Genomic DNA, 18,142 nt, shown 5'->3' with positions numbered 1-18,142 from the left:
CCCCTGAAAAATCCGGAACGCCCGGCTCTCCTTCACGGCGCAATTGGGAGATTTCGAACGGCCCGATCCATGACAGACGCATCATTTTTTATCCCCGTCGCGTCAGATAAGAATATCGCGCATTTTCGGAGGCAGCAGGAAACGAGAAAGAGAGAGAAAGGACGAGAGAGAGAAACGGATGATTCGCGAAATCGATAATCCCACAACCGGGATATTCCGGCCAACGCAAAGCGGCCACGTATTAATCGCGAAAGGAAAAAAAGCAGGGAGAGAGACGTCGATTCAAAACGCGACGAGAACGACGGATGCCATTTACATAGGCAATTCGCGGCGCGGCGGTAATTGTAAACGCATATCCGCGCCAGATGGTCCGTGATTTTATCTTGAAAAGCAAAAAAATGGTCGCGCACGCGCGCGCTCGTCCGCCGCGCGGAAATTCATGGCGCAACATTTATAGCGGCGCTCTCGCAGAGCCTCGACCAGGTCCCGCTGCCACGGCAAGATAAAATTTCGTGAGAAAAGCTGGTAATATTTCCTTCGCAAATTTATCTACCGTTATTCATGCGCAATGAAAATAAACGCGTTGCACGCGCGTCCATTCCGCTTTTTGTCGGGACCGCGAAGAAACGTGAATGGTGACCGACACTCGTCGTGTTCCGACCGATTAATCGGAACGCGCGTATCTTTAATTCGCGAGTCTGCATGGGCGCGGCGACGTATCCGAGAGGCCACCAGCAGGAAATGCATCACTCGTATTTATGAAGTCCGCTGGTGAAATGAACGGGACTGCGAATATAGTGTTGCAAAGAATAGCCACAAATTCGTGCCTATATTTTATGCAGTGCAAACTCTTTCACTTTGGAGTCTATTTTTCCCTTCAGACATGTCAATACGTCAATCAAATAATCAGATTAGTTGAAAGATTCAGATATTTCATGGACTAAATCACGTTGCGCGATCAAACCGTTACGTCAAAATTGAAACGGTTACGTTACGTTTATACTTTCCTTTTACCAATTTTATTTTCGTCCAAGTTTTTAACGATCGATTGTTATTTAAAGAGAAATTCTTTTCCTGAACGGTAAGGACGAACATGACATCTCTTAATCGAATGACATCGCGATCGAAAACAAATTGAAGGCACGATAACAGAGAAATCAGTTGGTCTCTCGCGATTTGGTTGATGAAAAATATCGTTATAATTCTCCATGCGAGTGGCAAGCTGAAATCGCTTTCGGTGTTCAGCCGCGGGCGATAACAATTACTCGCTATTACTCGTCGTCCAGGTTTATAGCCGGCGGAATACGTTTCGCTTGATAACAGATTTTTCAAGACAGTTTAACGCACGCAGGGATTTAATTAACTGAACTCTCATCTCCTACCCACAGTTCTTTTGTACCGCGGCGGTGACCCGCCCACCGTCACCGCGACAACAAGAGCATCAGCGCTTGTCAATTTCCTCCTTTGTCATGCAAAAGCACACAAGCTCTCGTGTCGCCATTATAACGCATCGTCCATAGAATATACCGTTTTATTAATGCGATTATACACCCGTGCGCGACAATGGCGGTTGCGAGCGTACAACGAGAGACTCTCTCTCTCTCTCTCTTCTCCGCATCACGTATCCCTCTGAATACGAAAAAAAAAATTACGGAAAGGAGAGAGGCTGGAGAGCAGCCGAGCGTTTCATGACGTTTCATAACTGCGATGTATACGCAGCCAGGAGGTGCGCGCGTAGCTTTTTAAAAAAGAGAGAGAAAAAATGCAAAAAGAAGAAAGGCAGAAAGGAAGAAAGAGAGAGAGATACCACATCAGCTGACATCCGGACTGTATATTTGCTCGCGGTGACGTTTTTACCGCGACTCACGGGCACATGATGCAGCAGAGGATGCGCATCTCGCAGGGGATGCAAGGACGCGCAGCCCGGAGCGTCGGAGCAGAGAAGAAAGTTCCGCGCCGAGAACGGAGGCGACTGAGCGTCGCTTCTCCTCATCCTTCTCCTCCTCTTCCTCCTCCTCCTCCTCCGAGTTGGCAACGGAACGATACACTTCTCAAACTCGCATAATGCTTTTTTGCGACAGTGCCTATGGTACCTAGCTATCCACCTAGCTACCTTTCTATCTTCCTACGGGGGACCATTGTCCCGCGGCGAACTTTCCTACGGACTCGCCGAGTTCGCGGCAATACTCGCTGCACGCCCCGGCGTACTAAAACTAAAATGTACATCCAGTGTCGTTTTTTCGAGGGAGCACGAGGCTCGGGAGAAGATCGCGCGAGCACCCCCGAACGTTTTCCAAGTCCGAGGAGGAGGAGACTCGCGTCGACAGTTATTCCGATAGCGACCCTCGCTATATCTGCTATTTCGACGCGGTCGCACGCGCGGCGGATTAAATTCCGGGATGAAAACTTCGCGGTGCGATTACCGTTTTAAAGTAAGATTGCAGGTTTAGTCGCGCGCGCGAGACCGCCGGGCGTGAGATGATCCCTTGTGTGTCTGTTAGCTAAGGAGAGATTTTTGATAGATAGATATGACGTATCCTCTTTTCTTTAATTACCCTCCGCATCTGTTGCAATATCGTGATGATATATCCGCATATTTTTGCGATTGATACATTGTCTCTTCGTGCTCTTGATCATATCAGTGATGCATTTGTTACTGCGCTATTAAATGTGAAACTGTGCTACGTGGTACAATATATCTGCGGAACAAGATTGCAACTTGAAATATGATAACTTTTTAATTTTTCATGAATCATTATCGAAATAGATAGGCATGCTAGGCTATTAAAAGTAAAATTCATCTAAAATGTGCACTGTAGGTAGATTAGTATACAACCAACTATCCGAAAATCTTTTTTCACTGAAAAACATTGGAACTGTCAGAAAATCATTTCGTTTTTCGTTGAGGTATTTAATGGACTGTATCGAAAAATTCGCTTGTTTTCTGGATGGAATGTTTCTGGACGAAATCGTCGATAAGCCGATTGTCGTGTGCTTGAAACCGGATGAATTAATACTCGCAGTTTCCGTATTGCACATTCGCGTACTTTGAAATATATGTATGACTTTGGCTTAAAATATAGAACATTTTTTGCTTTACTTCTCCAAGTTTTTTTTTCCATGCAATTGTACACATTATTGTTTCCTCCTCACAAAGGTAAAACGAAATAATTTATAGACTCCAGTATCGTACTTCGTGTAATATTCTCCAACTCTACATCGGGGTTTTATCCGCAAGTTTCGACAGCACATTATTCATTATTACATTTCATTGTTATTACAAACTGTAAATGTTATGATACATTTTACATATTTTAGTTTCGTCCCGGTTCGTATTGAAATTTTTTACGTCGCTTTAAGAGTTGAAAAATTAGAGTTGATACGAGACGCTTCATCTTCCATTTCTTTCATTTTCCAGGTCTCGAGGAGTACAGGGATACTGTCACACTTCGTCAATCTAAATATAGTGATACCAGAGGCGTTTATATTAGGCAGCGACGAGCATCACGTCGACGTAGGATCTATCATAAACCTCGTATGCATAATAGAGAAGGTAAGACATGCTTGTGCACGTTGCGCTCGTGAGACGTTTGCTCTACAACACGAGTGCGCGAGCGTGCGTGCTAATAATTGTAAATAACAGAAATTTCACGACGTAAATGCAGCGGCTGCACGCATGGCAGCTCCCTTTTAATCGACCTCTTTTCCGACGCGTTCTACGCGCGTGCTTACGCGAAAGCTTATTACGTTATACTATGCCGCACACGCTGCATAGGTATTAACAAATATTGATCATTTTGTAGCCACCCATGTTTGGTCACAATCACCGCGCTTTAAATCGTTTGCATATTTAATGTGTTTACGCAAATCGGCGTGCACCGTAAAATTTTATTCTACATCGGGTGTATTATCTGATTTTATTTCACGGAATAACGAGAAGCAATCAGGCCTTGATGTCATTTTCATTTTCTCTCGTCGTTCCAGCATTATCTTTGATACGATTGACAAAAATTTCATGCACAAAATAATGAAAACTAGAATATGTCGCATGCTGATGCAATATTCCTCGTATCTGTAAAATTTTCGTTGTCAAATCAGAGTTGGCAGAGTCTCTCAGCAAAACATAAAAATATTAATCTCTCTGTTTCTTTACAAAAAAAAGATATCCTCCAAGTTCCAATAGCTTTTAATCGTGATGATAATGTTTTCGCGCGCGAAAAAGCAAACTGATGAAAGGCCATATAAAGAGTCGTTTTACATGGATCAATAAAAAGCGAGATTCGAGGAAAACAAAGTGCCGAAAAACAGAGGGGCAACAGAATTTTTGCATCTTCCGCAAATAGAATCGCGCGTAACGCAAAGTACGTTTCCGAGGCTTTCGTTCTTACGCGCGCAGGAATTATCGTTGAGAAATGCGTTAATAACGATGCGAGCAGCTCCGCCGATTTTCGCATCATGTTCGTTTCGCCGCAGCGCGAGATATTAACGCGAATCGCGTTATTAGAGTGAATCGCGCGCGTGGTCATGTCAGCACGCCCGCGCCCGTTCACCAGCGTCGTAACCTTTGACCTACATCGCCGCGAGATTATTAACGTCTTCTGAAATCCGTTCGCGAATATTCGTTGCCGCTGCTGCACGCCGCGCGTTTTCGCTCCCGAATATCGAGACGCGTTTCTCATCCATACGGACATGCTTGGTACTCGGTATCCCCGTTCGGTAATATTTCAGTTATTTTATCGAACTGCCGTCGTCGCTGCTTGCGTATGTGTGTGCATGCGTTTACGAGTGCCCCGCACTCTCGCCATTTCCGGCCGTTCCCTTAACTCGATATTCGCTCGCCGCGATGACGGCGCGAGCGAAGAAATCGCAAAACTCGATGACGTTGATTCTATTTTAATTGGCAACTCCGTATACCAGATACCCATTAATTAAACTGATAAATTAAAACCGCCCCGTCGCGATGCACTGCCGCTGCGGGAAATTGATTAAATTCGTGTTTCGCGTAACCCTCCCCCGATCGCGATTGCGTTCCCCTTCTCGTCCCTTGCTCGTTCGATTCCCAATTGACAAGGCGCCGTCGAGTCGCTTCATTTTTTTCTATGCTCCCTGTGCAACTCGTGTGTCTGTGTGGTTACATGCAAGATTCCCTTCGGCAGAGCATCTGGAACGCAAAATTTATAATATCGCGATGGCGTTTGAAAAATCAGGACGAACGCTTCTCTTCTTCAACTGGTTCCACTTATAACAGTAGTTGATAGAATAAACGTCATTAATCCATGCGATCACAGTTCTCAGCGGAGCATTGTTATTCCGAGTTGGTCGCGGAAAAATTTGGAATGCAAAGAAGGCGGCGCGGCCGCGACCGCGGCCGCGGAAACGCGGGGTTTCGTTTATTTATGTTCCTTGCTCGTTGCATACACACCGCGCCGTTTTACCATAAATTCGCACGCTTTTTCCATCCGTTTCTGGGACTCCAGCGGGTTCTGACGCGCGAGGACATAAATCACGTTCGAAGCGAAATGAGATTGAATGAGTAAATTCGATATTGCGCCAGATTAAATTAAACGTGTTCTTCATTGCTTGAGAATAAAGATACCAGGCAAGCTAGCAGTATTGTCACCGCTCGGACGAGCAGTGAAACATTTCTCATTCATTGAAATGTGTTGGCATCTAGTTCGCGATTTTTTTTTCTGCCTTTTCCGGTGCACGAAAAGAGCAAGGGAGTACGGGAGACTCGGGTTCATTATCGACTTCCGCGTGCACGACTTGTAGCGTTATCAGTGACCGCGAGTCACTGGAAGAGAGACGTACGGAGACGGACGTACGGGGGTTGAAATGCGCGATGCGCCCGACGTCGATTCCGCGGTAATTGACACACGGACCGTAGATAGCGTTAATTAAACTGATGAATTAAAAGTGTCATGAGTACAGGGTACAGGTTGCTGAAAATTAATCATTCCCCTCGCGCGCGCGTACCGTACACGTGTGCCAACCGGATATACGTATGTAAATGCATGCTCACGCGCGCGGGTTCGGTTCACGTGCAACCCACCCCGGGCGGGTCACGTTTACGGTTCACGCGAACTCGGTATCGGAACGGTGCCTGTCGGGGATATTCGGCCCGGGTGCGCCGGCTTTACGAAACTCGAGTTTGCAAAAATTTTCGCCCGGGCGAAAAGTGATGGAGAGAGTACATCTGCGGCGAAGTTTGCCAATGGTGAAAGGGCAGGCGTATATGCGCGCCCGCATCAACACGCCGCCGGCTAAATAAGGGCGAATAAAATGTGGGCGGTTTAACTTCCAACCGGGTCGGCTTAACTTCGAAACGCAACCGCGCCTGTAATCTTACTTCGGCACGCGACCGCAGCAGTTAAGTCTCCTTCTCTTCTAACCGAGCACACGAGGCGAGCTGCTTATCGTTCCGCGGGACCAACCGGTCGGCGAACCACATTCAGGAAAAGTGCGTGACATTACGAGCCGTGGCTTGGTCGACACCTACTGATAACTTTGCTGTGCAAAAAACGGCAATTTCGCGCAAAGTTTAATGTTGCGCGGATTTCATCCGCGGTTGCCGGCTGATTCACGGCTTATTGAGTGGCATATAATTCATGCGTCGATGGGATCTAATGCTGTAAAGGTAACACCGAGCTAATCGCACCCCAATCGGCAATTTTGACTGAATTCGAGCGGCACGATACAATTCGAGCGAGAAAAATTGAGGTTTGCGAATTGGGATTTTTTTACGCAATCCAGAGTCCGCTAATCTCGCGGTTTGCATTGTTTTGCATATTGTTGCACTGCAATATCTCGGCGTGTATTTTTTTTAATGAAATAAGATTACCGTGAAATATAGCGAGGTGTCACGCGATCGCGGACGGAGCGATTTCTGTAGCATAAAGAAATCGACGCACTTAATGCAGAGTTTATTTTAGAACGAAAGAGAGAAGACAAAAAAAGGGAAGAGGAAGACAACGGAGAAGATAATAAAAACGATAACTTTTTCTATACTATATCGAAACATGCTGTCATGATAATGTATTATCGGATATATAATTATTATAATAGATATTCTCTTGGAGAGAGAGGACTGACATTCGCCACATGTCGTCGTGTAATTTCACGTGTGCATGTTATATAGTTTTACATCATTGGTTTCGTTATACTGCACAGAATGCCGCATCCCAGAGAGAGAGATGGAACGAGTGTGGGAGGAGGGAGGAAGGAACGAGAGACCGTCGATCGATACGCGCGGGCACGCTTACATTCGCTTCATCCGAGCTTAAAGAGGAAATTTTAGAATTGCCACCACAGACAAAGTTTTGAACTTTAAAGCAAGAGATAAAACTCCCCCTCATCCCTGTATTAGGGGAAAGATTTCATTGGGCCATCCGGGTATGGCGCGGAGATAAAAGTCGCCGCGAATGAGAAACAAGTGCCTCATACTGAATTCTCTTTAAAGTATCCTTTTGCGCGCGCGAATAGCGCGTAAATCTCGGAAAATGGTTAATATTCCTCGCGCCGCTTGTAATCTCGCGAGGGGATAATTCAATTCCGGGATCTACCATCGCTATCTTGAAACTAGAATATTGAATGCCACTTACTAGTTCGAAAGTGGCAAGATAAATGTTCCACGTCTAGGCGCATATACGAGATTTCAGGATCGAATTACCGAATGATATAATCTCATCACGGAGCATCCAATTCCGTCACGATCTGCCGATATATCTGGATCGCAAGACAAAATTTTATTTGGCAACAAAATTTGTGCTTCTCTTCGTTACACCAATTTAAAAACCTATAATCCAATATTCTATCATTTTCACTGTATGAATGTAAATTTAGCGTAAGCGGTATACATTTCCAAGAGTTCACACAATTTCAAAATAACAGAGTTGATATATAATGAAAGACTTTAAACTCGGAACTTATTATACGCTTTTACATTCCGCGTGAGCGTGTAATTGTGACGATTACCCATTATCCTACCGCGAGACGAGAAAACTTGTTTCCCTCGCGGCAATTTTTCCGCTGCCGAGTAGCCGACGAAATTAGAACGAATGGTCATCGGACCGTCGACCTATCGTTCCAATCTTCCGAGATAGTCGGAGCATGATTACTGTACGAGCGGGCTAGTCATCTCCCCTCTTCCTTCACCGGATCATGCTACATTGTAACAAAGTTTCTTGATTACCGACACAATCCTTAATTGAGAGACAAGCACACACACACGTGTGAGGCTTCCGTGCCATTACTGCTCAGATTATGTGTAACGTTATTCCCAAACTTGTACACATGGAAACAATATTATACTACATTTCAGTTTTAGCTGTAACTCTATCTCTCTTCTCGATCTCGTTGCTGTTATTAATAATTTTGCGTCAAAGTGATTTAATCAAAGCTATTTTCCTTTCCGCACATGATAAAGTAATGCGTCGGGAAATAAAAAATATAATAAAAATACGTCTGTAAAAATGAACAACGAGCTGCATATTTCAAGAGACGGAACGTCTTGACTTCTAAAATTAAAATATACAAGATTCTTGAATAGGAATTATTAATTCAATCCAATCTCTTCCATAAAAGGAATAATATTTTTAATCCTTTTCAACTTATAAGCTTCAAAGGAAGCAGCAGAAGGTTAGAACCGCTTATAAGCTAAACATTTATCGTCTTACCTAGTTCTACTCTCAGTTTTATACTCCGATAATTTTTATCTCGGATAAAAAATATCTTTAAATTTTAATTTGGATATTTGCTAGTTCAGGAGAGCGCTGTTTACTCAACAAATATGTTCAAAAATATTCTCCACTAAAAATATTTTAATCCAAGTTCCAAGTAGCTTTATTTGATTCTGATATTTGTTAAAATGTAATGTAAAATGTACTTTTATTTTTAAATATTTTTATCGTTTAGTTTAGTAATTTTGTTTTAATCGCGATATTGCATGTTTCTGTAAAAATATATATAATAGTACTCCTCGTATATTTATTTTTAATCGAAAATGCTAACGCACGAAACGTTTAAAAGCAAAACAAAGGTACAGTAGCGCACATGTAAATTTCATTTTCATAAACTCGCATATTGTTTGAACTAATTTCATAACGGCTCCGATCATGTAAAACTAATTACATAATTTAACTTGACTTCACTGTTGATTTAATTTCATGCTCCTCAGATGGAGATCATCAAGTGTGACATGAATCGACTATCATATCATAAAATTCTGATACATCTCTTTCCCTTTCTTACGAAATTTTAGTATCTGCAGCAAATTAAAAATTTCGTAAGCTATTTCCGCCAGAAAAATACGTACGTGGCGTTTTCGTAATGTCAACGCAACGTCGCGTGTATCGCGGTATTGATAATATTACAGAGTGCGAAATAACATTTCGTTACGCCCATATTTTATGTCGACTCGAAATTATTCGAGTCGCTTGGGTGCGATCGATAAGAGCGCGCGTCGTATTTCCGTTTCTCGTAAATGGAAAGCCTTTGGAGTATATACATGTGTGGCATGTAACACGGTTCTCTCTCTCTCTCTCTCTCTCTCTCTATCTATCTATCTTTCTCTCTTTCTACATGAACGATATAATCGGACTATCCTCACAATTACTTTCCGATAGAGGAACCGAAGGAACAGTGCTTCCTCTCGCGTACAGCGTGGCGGCGTATAATAAAGATACCGGTTTATCTTATTTTCACATCTACCGCACTCCGTTTTTAGAATCGCGCGAAAGCCGCTTACGGATAAGCACCTACAGGATACTTCCATTTGCCGATTGGACGAAAATCAATATGCGCCCGCACCATAAGCCGATAGGTGGAAATTTTTAATCGCCGCAAGTGCCGGATATGATGCAAACCGATTGTACCGATTGCGATTCGCGGCACATAATGCCGCTCCGCACGTTTTTCCGTCCCGAATGAATATTTACACTTATGTCGCATCGTTGTACGAAAGCGGAAAAGCGGAAAAAGTCAAATCGGCGGATCAGTCGCTCTCGTGGAATCGCTGGCAATCATGCAATCTATGGATACACGTATAATACCGAGCTGCCAAAAATTCATATAATTTTTGCAAACACACAGAAATACATAGAAAATATGCGAACCATAGTGAGCATTCACATCTCTTGCAAATAATTTCGAAGAAAACGTCGAATTCGCATCTTTCGCAAGAAATTTAAAAAAACGTCTAGTGCAAAGCGATATATATCACCTCGATACGACGTAACTATGCGAACCATAGTGAGCATTCCAATCTCTCGCAAAGAAACGTCGAATTCACGTAGAACGTTACGTTTCTCGTTAAAGGGAGAAAAGACGCGTTTGTGACGCACTTTGATAATATTCATCGATAATAAATCGAAATAATAAAAAGTACAATAATTATACTTTACTCTCAAGACGAATCTTGATTATCGTTATAATTGCATTTTCGCGCGATCGTTTCCGGCCAAATTAAGCAGTAGATAATTGACGGTGGCAACAAGCGCCGTCGCACGTCGCGTCCACAGATAATGAATCAGAAAGGCGAGGGAGTAAATTCAGGAAGACGAATACGCGGGCATGAATCTCGCGGTAATGGAGCGCGGCTTGATTAAACCGCGACTTGATCGTGCGTCGTGCAAAATTATGATGGAGCCAATTAAACTTTCGGCTAAATTCTCATTAGCGGCCTCGCCGCGCGCGGCAGCCTCGCGGGAGGCCCGCTCAAAATCGCTGCGTTTCGCGGACGAGAACCTGCCGGTTTCCCTCGTTAAAAATATCGATCCTGGCCCGGCCTACTTTTCGCCCGTAAGAATCGTATCGTTCGCGAAACGAAAGCCTCTCCTCGCCGTAAGGCGGTAATAAAAATCACGCGAACCCATCGAAGGCTTCGTGTTCCGCGCGATGGTTGACCCTGGCTCGTAGATTCGCGTGCGATACGAACGCGCGCGAATACGCGCGTGGAGCGGATACATACAAGAGCGAGCTCAAGTGAAATGCTCGAATAAAGCGTGCTCGCTTACGGTGCCGATGAAAGATGGAGATATATGGACGGGGCGTAACAATGATCGCCGAGTAACGTAATGCTGCCGATGTAAGGTGGTTCTCCGATAATGCCAAGTACGGCATTCCATTAAAAAAAAACACCGTCCAACGCCTTTATGCAAACGCTAAATGCAAACGACAGTCTCCGGTGAACTTTCTTTATGAAATCAGAAAGCAACAATGAAGAAAGAAGGAGAGAGAGAGAGAAAGAAAAAAAGAGTTTTAGTACTTTACTTCGTTATGAAGATTTTTCATTCCATAATTCTACGGTTCAGATTTCTTTGTGTGTAACTGCGAGAGGAGTAATCATCGTTTATTATTACTCACATGCGAAATTACCGTTATTAACAGTGTTTAAACGTCGCGAAATTACCGTTATTAACAGTGTTTAAACGTCGCGGATGTTTAAGAGAAGGAGAACCTTTTTCAGTATCTCGCGAGATCAATGTTTGCTCGTAACGTAACTCAGTCGTTTTAATGGTACGAGATAACAAGAAGTTCCATTGTTAACATGGTCCGAAGGGCCTGGTATTCTTCAAAATTAACAATCCTCTGCTTTCTCTCTCTCACGTGCTTTCGGGACAAAGGTAGATCTCTGTCATTCAGATTCAAATGCGTTCTTTCACAGAGGGTTATTAGGATCGCGCGATGGTGGTGAGCGAGCGGTTTGCGGAAATCGTAAGGTGCTTTGCGATACTGTTTTATTGTACACGTAATAATTGAGCGGACACGTGAAAGAGGACGGCACAACTCGAGCATTAATTTTCGCAGTGGGAGGACTTGAAAAGCCCAAGGAAAAAGTAGGGGCTCTATTCCCGCCTTTTATACGCTGCCAGCGACGCCGTAATTATAATCTTCCAACCGTAAACATTATGCACGTACACCCGCGTAACCGCAATTTGCAACGTTAATGCACATGCACGCCTTGGAGAAATTTAGCAACGAGGGAGTGAGAAAGAGAGAGAGAGAGAGAGAGAGAGAAGGAGGGAGGCGTATTTATAATTAAAATCACAATTATGAAACTTCCACTCGCTACGGAGCGATATTTCCGAATTTAATTGAGGCTGCAGTTCGCGTTACAGTCGTTATGAATAATTCTGTTACGATACATGGCGATTGCTGTTTCGCTTTTACGATAAAATATCAGCAGTGCGCATTTTGTCGAGTATATGTACGTAACGGAAACGTGGGTTATCGAAATTATATCACTTCGATTGCAGCACATACACACACACACACACACACACACTTTTTTATTTTCACGGTAATTACACGCAATTAAAGAGCTTGTAAAGATTTTCGGGACGTATTTGATTATTGGGTGTATTTGGCGCCGAACGTAATTTACGAAATTCAATTTATGACCGCTCTCCGACCGGTAAACTGAAATATTGGATGTCAAGTTCTTGTCGCGTTGTGCCAAGCAGATCATCGTCGTCTGTTTGTAATGCATAATAACCGGACGCATTTGACGCATAATATTTCTGAGGAACGTAAACTTTTTCTCCGTAAAATTTTTTAATCGCCACAAACAATGGATAACGCTGAAATTTCGCAAGTAATATCAATTTTCCGTGCTGTGTGCTACGATTATGCTAAATTGTAATTGCCAGCCAGCAACTTGAAAACACCGTTTAACGAATTTCGTTGAAAATTTCCTTGGCACAACCGCCGTGGCAAGACGGGGAAGTAACTTTCGAATTCAATTTTACGTTACGTCAGTACTTTTAACGAGGAGGTAAAACATTTTGCGCAATAAGCGGTTCCCGGTCGTCTCTCCAGGTGGATCGACGTTGGCCTTCTGTATTCCCATCGCGTAATTTTTCAACAGCGCTAAATCATGATTGTGTTTAATCGTGCCGCACGTAATCGCGATATGTTTCATAATTACGAAAGCATTCGACATGGAATATTTTTCACGATTCCTCGTCAAATTTTACGATAACGAGCGTTTTAATAACTGCAAGTACCTTTCTCCACCGTAAAAACGTTACGAGAAATTACAGCTCCTCCACCGAAATTGCACTTTCCCGCATATTTTCAACTATTCAAAAGTTACCTCGCCAGCGTAACGTTTTTCACCGCAGTCTCGCGGAGTATCTTTTGCAGAAGAGAGAACGGAGATATTCTCAGTTACCAATATATAATATAATACCTCCCGTGGCGAGCACTGTGTACGAACGGGTTAAAATATCATATAGCAAGAGCCGTCATCCTGCAGAGGATCGTCGGTTCGCTCTTCATAAGCGTTGGACGTACGCGGACGCACACGTCAGTTTTTCAGCGGCTGATCCGTCCGGGAGTATTAGCCTTAAACCTCGAGATAGCACTTGAACTTTCGGCTGAGTCAGCCCGGCCGAGAGAAAGCCCGTGATATAAGCTCTTTGTCGGCCGTAAGCTTCGCTACGGACGCGATGGATGACCGAGCACACAGGCGGATATACTCTTTTCTCTCCTAATAATCCCACGGGCACACGAACGAGAAGTCAGTCCTGCGGGCAAAAAGACCCGCCGCTAATCTGCACTTATCTCACTGAGGATGCTGTCGTTCTTCGATTCCTACGACGCGCGAGAGAAGACCGAGGGAATTACGTCGCGCTAAGCCTCCGAAAAATTGGGAGCACGTTTTCTTCGAACCCTCCCGAGCATCATGGCCGCTGTTAATGATTTCTCGCGCATATTGGAGCAGGCGCATGATGAGAATAAATTACTATTAATGCCAATTGTAGTACCGTCACAATCTTCAATAATAGCTTCTTAATTGACGCGAAGACAGACAGAAATAAAATAGGTTGGTTTAATAAAATTCACAACAGTTTATTATATATATATATGTAAAATTCAGATTACTATGCAATATTAACAAGAATTATCAAAATCAACGTATAAACAGCAGGCAAAAATAGATGACACAGTAGACATTTTACTTTATAAACGCTGATTAAAATAAAAATGTGATTTGAGATGACGTGGAATTGTGACGCAGAAGAATATTTTTAAGCGAATACAAATAGTACGAGTTCTTTCTTTGTACTTTTTTCATATTGACCTTTGATCTAACAGCTTTTGGTTTTGCTCGAATAATTGAAGCAGCGAATAATCGCTTTATTTTACGAGTGAGTCAAAACATTTCGTCGTGAAGAGTATAAGGGTGCACGACCACGGCGAATTTACATCAGGCAGGCTCTAACGCGTCTTGTAATTCGTCAATGTTTTGCCGTTAATTTGCTAACCGAGTTGCACGGCCCGGTAAGCGCAACGCCAAATTTTCACCGCGCGATTACGTGCTCCATTAATAAGCCTCACGTTAATTAACTATATACTTAATTAATTAATCTCGAGGCCGCCCCGTTTGACGTCGATAACATGAGCAACTACACTTAAGAAACTTGCCGACATCCGTTTTGGCGCTACGTGTGCGTCTAGTAAGCCGACGTTTACACGATCGTTGCTCTCTTCTGACGCGAATCGAATCGAGACTACGACGAGACTCGGGGGAACTATCGGCTACGAAACTCGGAATTTAATTAGAAACAGTACCGCTACGTACGTCTTTGTGATGGAAACCCTCAATAAGACTCTTGTTTCTCATTTCGAAGCTCTCTGATTTCCGCGCAAAGAATCTCCAAACGCTATGACCATTTGATGTTATTTCGTTCATGTCTCATATTATTTATTCATCAGTTATTTCGTAAAGCAATGTTCTTTTAGAAAATTATTGTAGCTTTGTGCGGAGAATGTCGAGAAATCTGGCAGGATCGATTAAAATAACTACTTGGCGAACGCTGTATTGGAGTTGAACGACGCCCTATTTTGCCTTGGGAACGACTTGCCGGCAATAATAGAGCATGCACAGAGAAGCATCGCGCGATTTCCTGGGCCTGTTCGCGACGCGATGTTTCCGCGCACCGGCTGCACCCGACATTCATCGCACGGCACCGGGGCTAATTACGGCGCCTCCTGTTTAACGGTAAACAGTAGTCGCGCAAACGTCGTCCGCGTCTTCCCGTACTGCCTTCTCCCAAGGTGGAGAACAGGGTGCCTTCTCCTTCGAGGCGACCCACTCTTGCAACTTGTCGACCCACAATCGAAAGTAGGTCGGCGGCAAACAGCAATTACCACTCCGCTCGATCCGATGCAGGAGCGAGGGAGCGGAGGGCGAGAACGACCGCGAGTTGGCCGCGCGAAATTGTTCTCGGAGCAGATTTTCCGTAAACGAGCGATTTCCGATCGTAGTGGCCGCGGGCATTTCACAATTTTCACGCACTGACGTCGCGCAATCGGTGCGGCGTGACGACTCGCGGTCTCGCGGAAAATTCGTTACACGACACACGTGTTGCCGCCCGCGTTTCCAAAAATCATGTCCGAACATGGTTTTTTTACACGACCCTCAGGCGTTGTATATTGGTCGAAATCCCGGTTGATGACGAGAGTAATCCGAGCGATTTCCTTCGGCTGTTTCCCGACTTGGCGCTCATCGTAAAATCAACGGACACCTATCGCGTTACGAAAGAGCGCGATACCACGACGACGGAAATGAAGACCAGAGATACGATAAACGCAACACAGTACATACACACACATGCATGAGAGAGAAATCTACGTATAAATAGAAGTTTTGAAAAATAAACCTCCATTTCACACTCTGCTTAACTCGATCGCCATGTCAGAATTTGATAGGTGGACATATGAGCCAGCGCGTGAGGTGATTGTCGACAACGTATTTGTTATCCCACATGAATATCGCTGAAATTGTTCGTTCTTTTTTTTGGTGCATTTAATCGCGAATGGATAATGCACGAATCTATGCTTGTTTTATTTTAAAAAAACTTCATTCTTTGCTATTGTCATGAGAAATATTTGTCATCGCAGCCTAACGAGTCCTTTCTCGCTGGAGCAAACAGAAAAAAGTCAGCTAAAACTGTCGTTAATTCGAGTGTAAATTTTAATCGACACGTAAATGTTGAAATATCGCGAACGTGCACTCTTCTGACAATCACGTGTAATTCATTAAATCGATTGTCCACACGGGCTGCACATGAAACCGGCCATTATCGCTGATAGTTCACCGCTTGTGTTCACTCTCGATTAAAATATTCTGCGGGAACATGGTATATTTGCGAGATGAATCAAACGCGATGAAAAATACATAACCGCAGGTAGATGCTTCTTAGCCCGTGACTGAAATGTTTATATCTTTATTGCGCTAATGGAACACGTGTATTATACAACAAATATTGCAATATTTCCCTTCGTGAGAGATATGATTTATCAAAAGCACGTATAAAAAGATAAAATTCTGTTATAATACATGATTTGTATGAGAAATGTTTCATATGTGATTGTTAAAAAAAGAACACATATGATGATTGCGGCGAATTAAGTTTTAATTTAATTAATTAAATCATAATTTTTATTCTAATAAGTAATAACATTTTTAATTGAACCGTTAACATTCCATGAGCTTCAACCGAAGCTCATGGAGTTAATAACTATTAACATATCAATTTCTGTAACATTCATACACCATCCAGGGCAAGCTAGCAAGAAACGCAGTTCGAGAGAGGATCACGCAACGCAAAACATTGGATAAATCTGACTTTCGCGAAAGTATTTGTTGTCACTTGCTTGCATTGCTATGGCTCTCCCTATTTCTCTCTGGCTGCGATATTTCACACGCTATCGACGTCGAAACCTGTAATGTGTTCGCGCGCTGAAACTCGATTATAAATTACCGTGCGTGTTTTTCAAATGGCCGGGGATATCGATCAAAACGGATTCCGCGCGTCGTGCCCATTTTTTGAGCGCGCCCTTCCACCTGCGATATTATCTCCGATATCGACAGACTTGGCGTGGAAACTCAATCACAGTAACGCGATTTACGATCGGCGCGCTTCCTCGAGCGTACGTAGACGCAACGTCGAAGAAGGGGAATTCGACGACGACACGCGATTAAGAGATCCGACGAATTCCTTCAAGAAATCGGTGATATCGCCGACATTGATACGATCGATCGAGCGTAATCGCGGGAGTCTCATAGTTTTTGTAGTTTTTCAAAGACGCTTCCTTACGCGCGAAGCGAGAGAGAACACCTTCAAATCTCCATTTGCTTCATTGATTCCGAATGTGCGGATTACCGGGTCGCTACCTCCGTTTTCTTACGTAACGATAATGCCGGGTGACTCCATAGAATCGTAATTCAAAGATCGAACTAAATTTTGCGTGCGTCAGCAAGGCGACGATGTCGCAAATAACGCAGTCGTTATAATGGCCCAATTATGTTAACGAGATACGTAACAAGATCATAATGCAATGCAAATTGCACACTCATATTCGCAGACAATTAGTGGCAATTAGCGGAATAAAGGTACTTCACAGTCATGTCAAAGACCGTATATTTCTCTCAACGTCTTGTATCAAGATATATCCATGTGCTTTCGAATCAAATACATTCTTTGGGTCCAAAAACGTATAAGCGTGCATCCCATAATTATTGTATTATATATAAAATTATGCATCTATATATTAAAATATATAGATTATATATCAAAATTATGCATAAAATTTCTTGAAACTGGAACATCTATATTTATACATAAGGAATCATTAAAGAATTTATTATAATTATCAGAATGAATTAAACACTAAACGAATTAAAGCATTATTTCGAATGACACACAACAGACACAGCATGAATATTTCACAGCGACGGCGATAGTCGATAAATAACCCTTGCTTGGAACACAGAAGGGACTCGGTGGACAAGTGCATTGATCTCAGGTCACCCCTCGACGATCGGAAGCACCCTATGGGCGCCTCTCGCCATAGACGCCGTCGTAATCTCAGGGAAGTCCGCGCGAGTAATCGCATGCAGTCCCCGGATACCGGCTTGCCCCGTTCCGGGAGACGACGACGACGACGACGACGACGACGACGACGGCGACGACCCTCTCTTATCGGGGCGTCGAATTGCTAATCTTCGCTAAACTCAGCGAACGGAAATCCAGTTAAGTGGGTGTCGCGACCGGCGACGGGGACGTGCCTCGAGGTAGGATGCGCCGGGCGCGGCATATACGGCGGGGGAGATCGAATTTCCTTTCGGACGCGG

The 18,142-nt window shown here is 43.6% G+C and overlaps 1 protein-coding gene across 3 annotated transcripts in view; it reads left to right on the top strand.

The window, feature by feature from the left end:
• Positions 1–18,142, top strand: part of LOC105282466 (zwei Ig domain protein zig-8) — a 251,689-nt gene that overhangs the window by 205,621 nt on the left and 27,926 nt on the right. For all 3 annotated transcript variants that reach the window (XM_011344424.3, XM_011344426.3, XM_011344422.2), the window contains exon 5: positions 3,419–3,553. In XM_011344424.3, the coding sequence (XP_011342726.1) occupies positions 3,419–3,553 (135 nt within the window). The remainder of the gene's footprint in view (positions 1–3,418; positions 3,554–18,142) is intronic.

The sequence above is a fragment of the Ooceraea biroi genome, chromosome 2, assembly GCF_003672135.1.
Source record: "Ooceraea biroi isolate clonal line C1 chromosome 2, Obir_v5.4, whole genome shotgun sequence".
Classification (NCBI taxonomy): Eukaryota; Metazoa; Arthropoda; class Insecta; order Hymenoptera; family Formicidae; genus Ooceraea; species Ooceraea biroi.
Note: the sequence above shows the minus strand (reverse complement) of the source record. Positions and strands in the feature narration are given on the sequence as shown.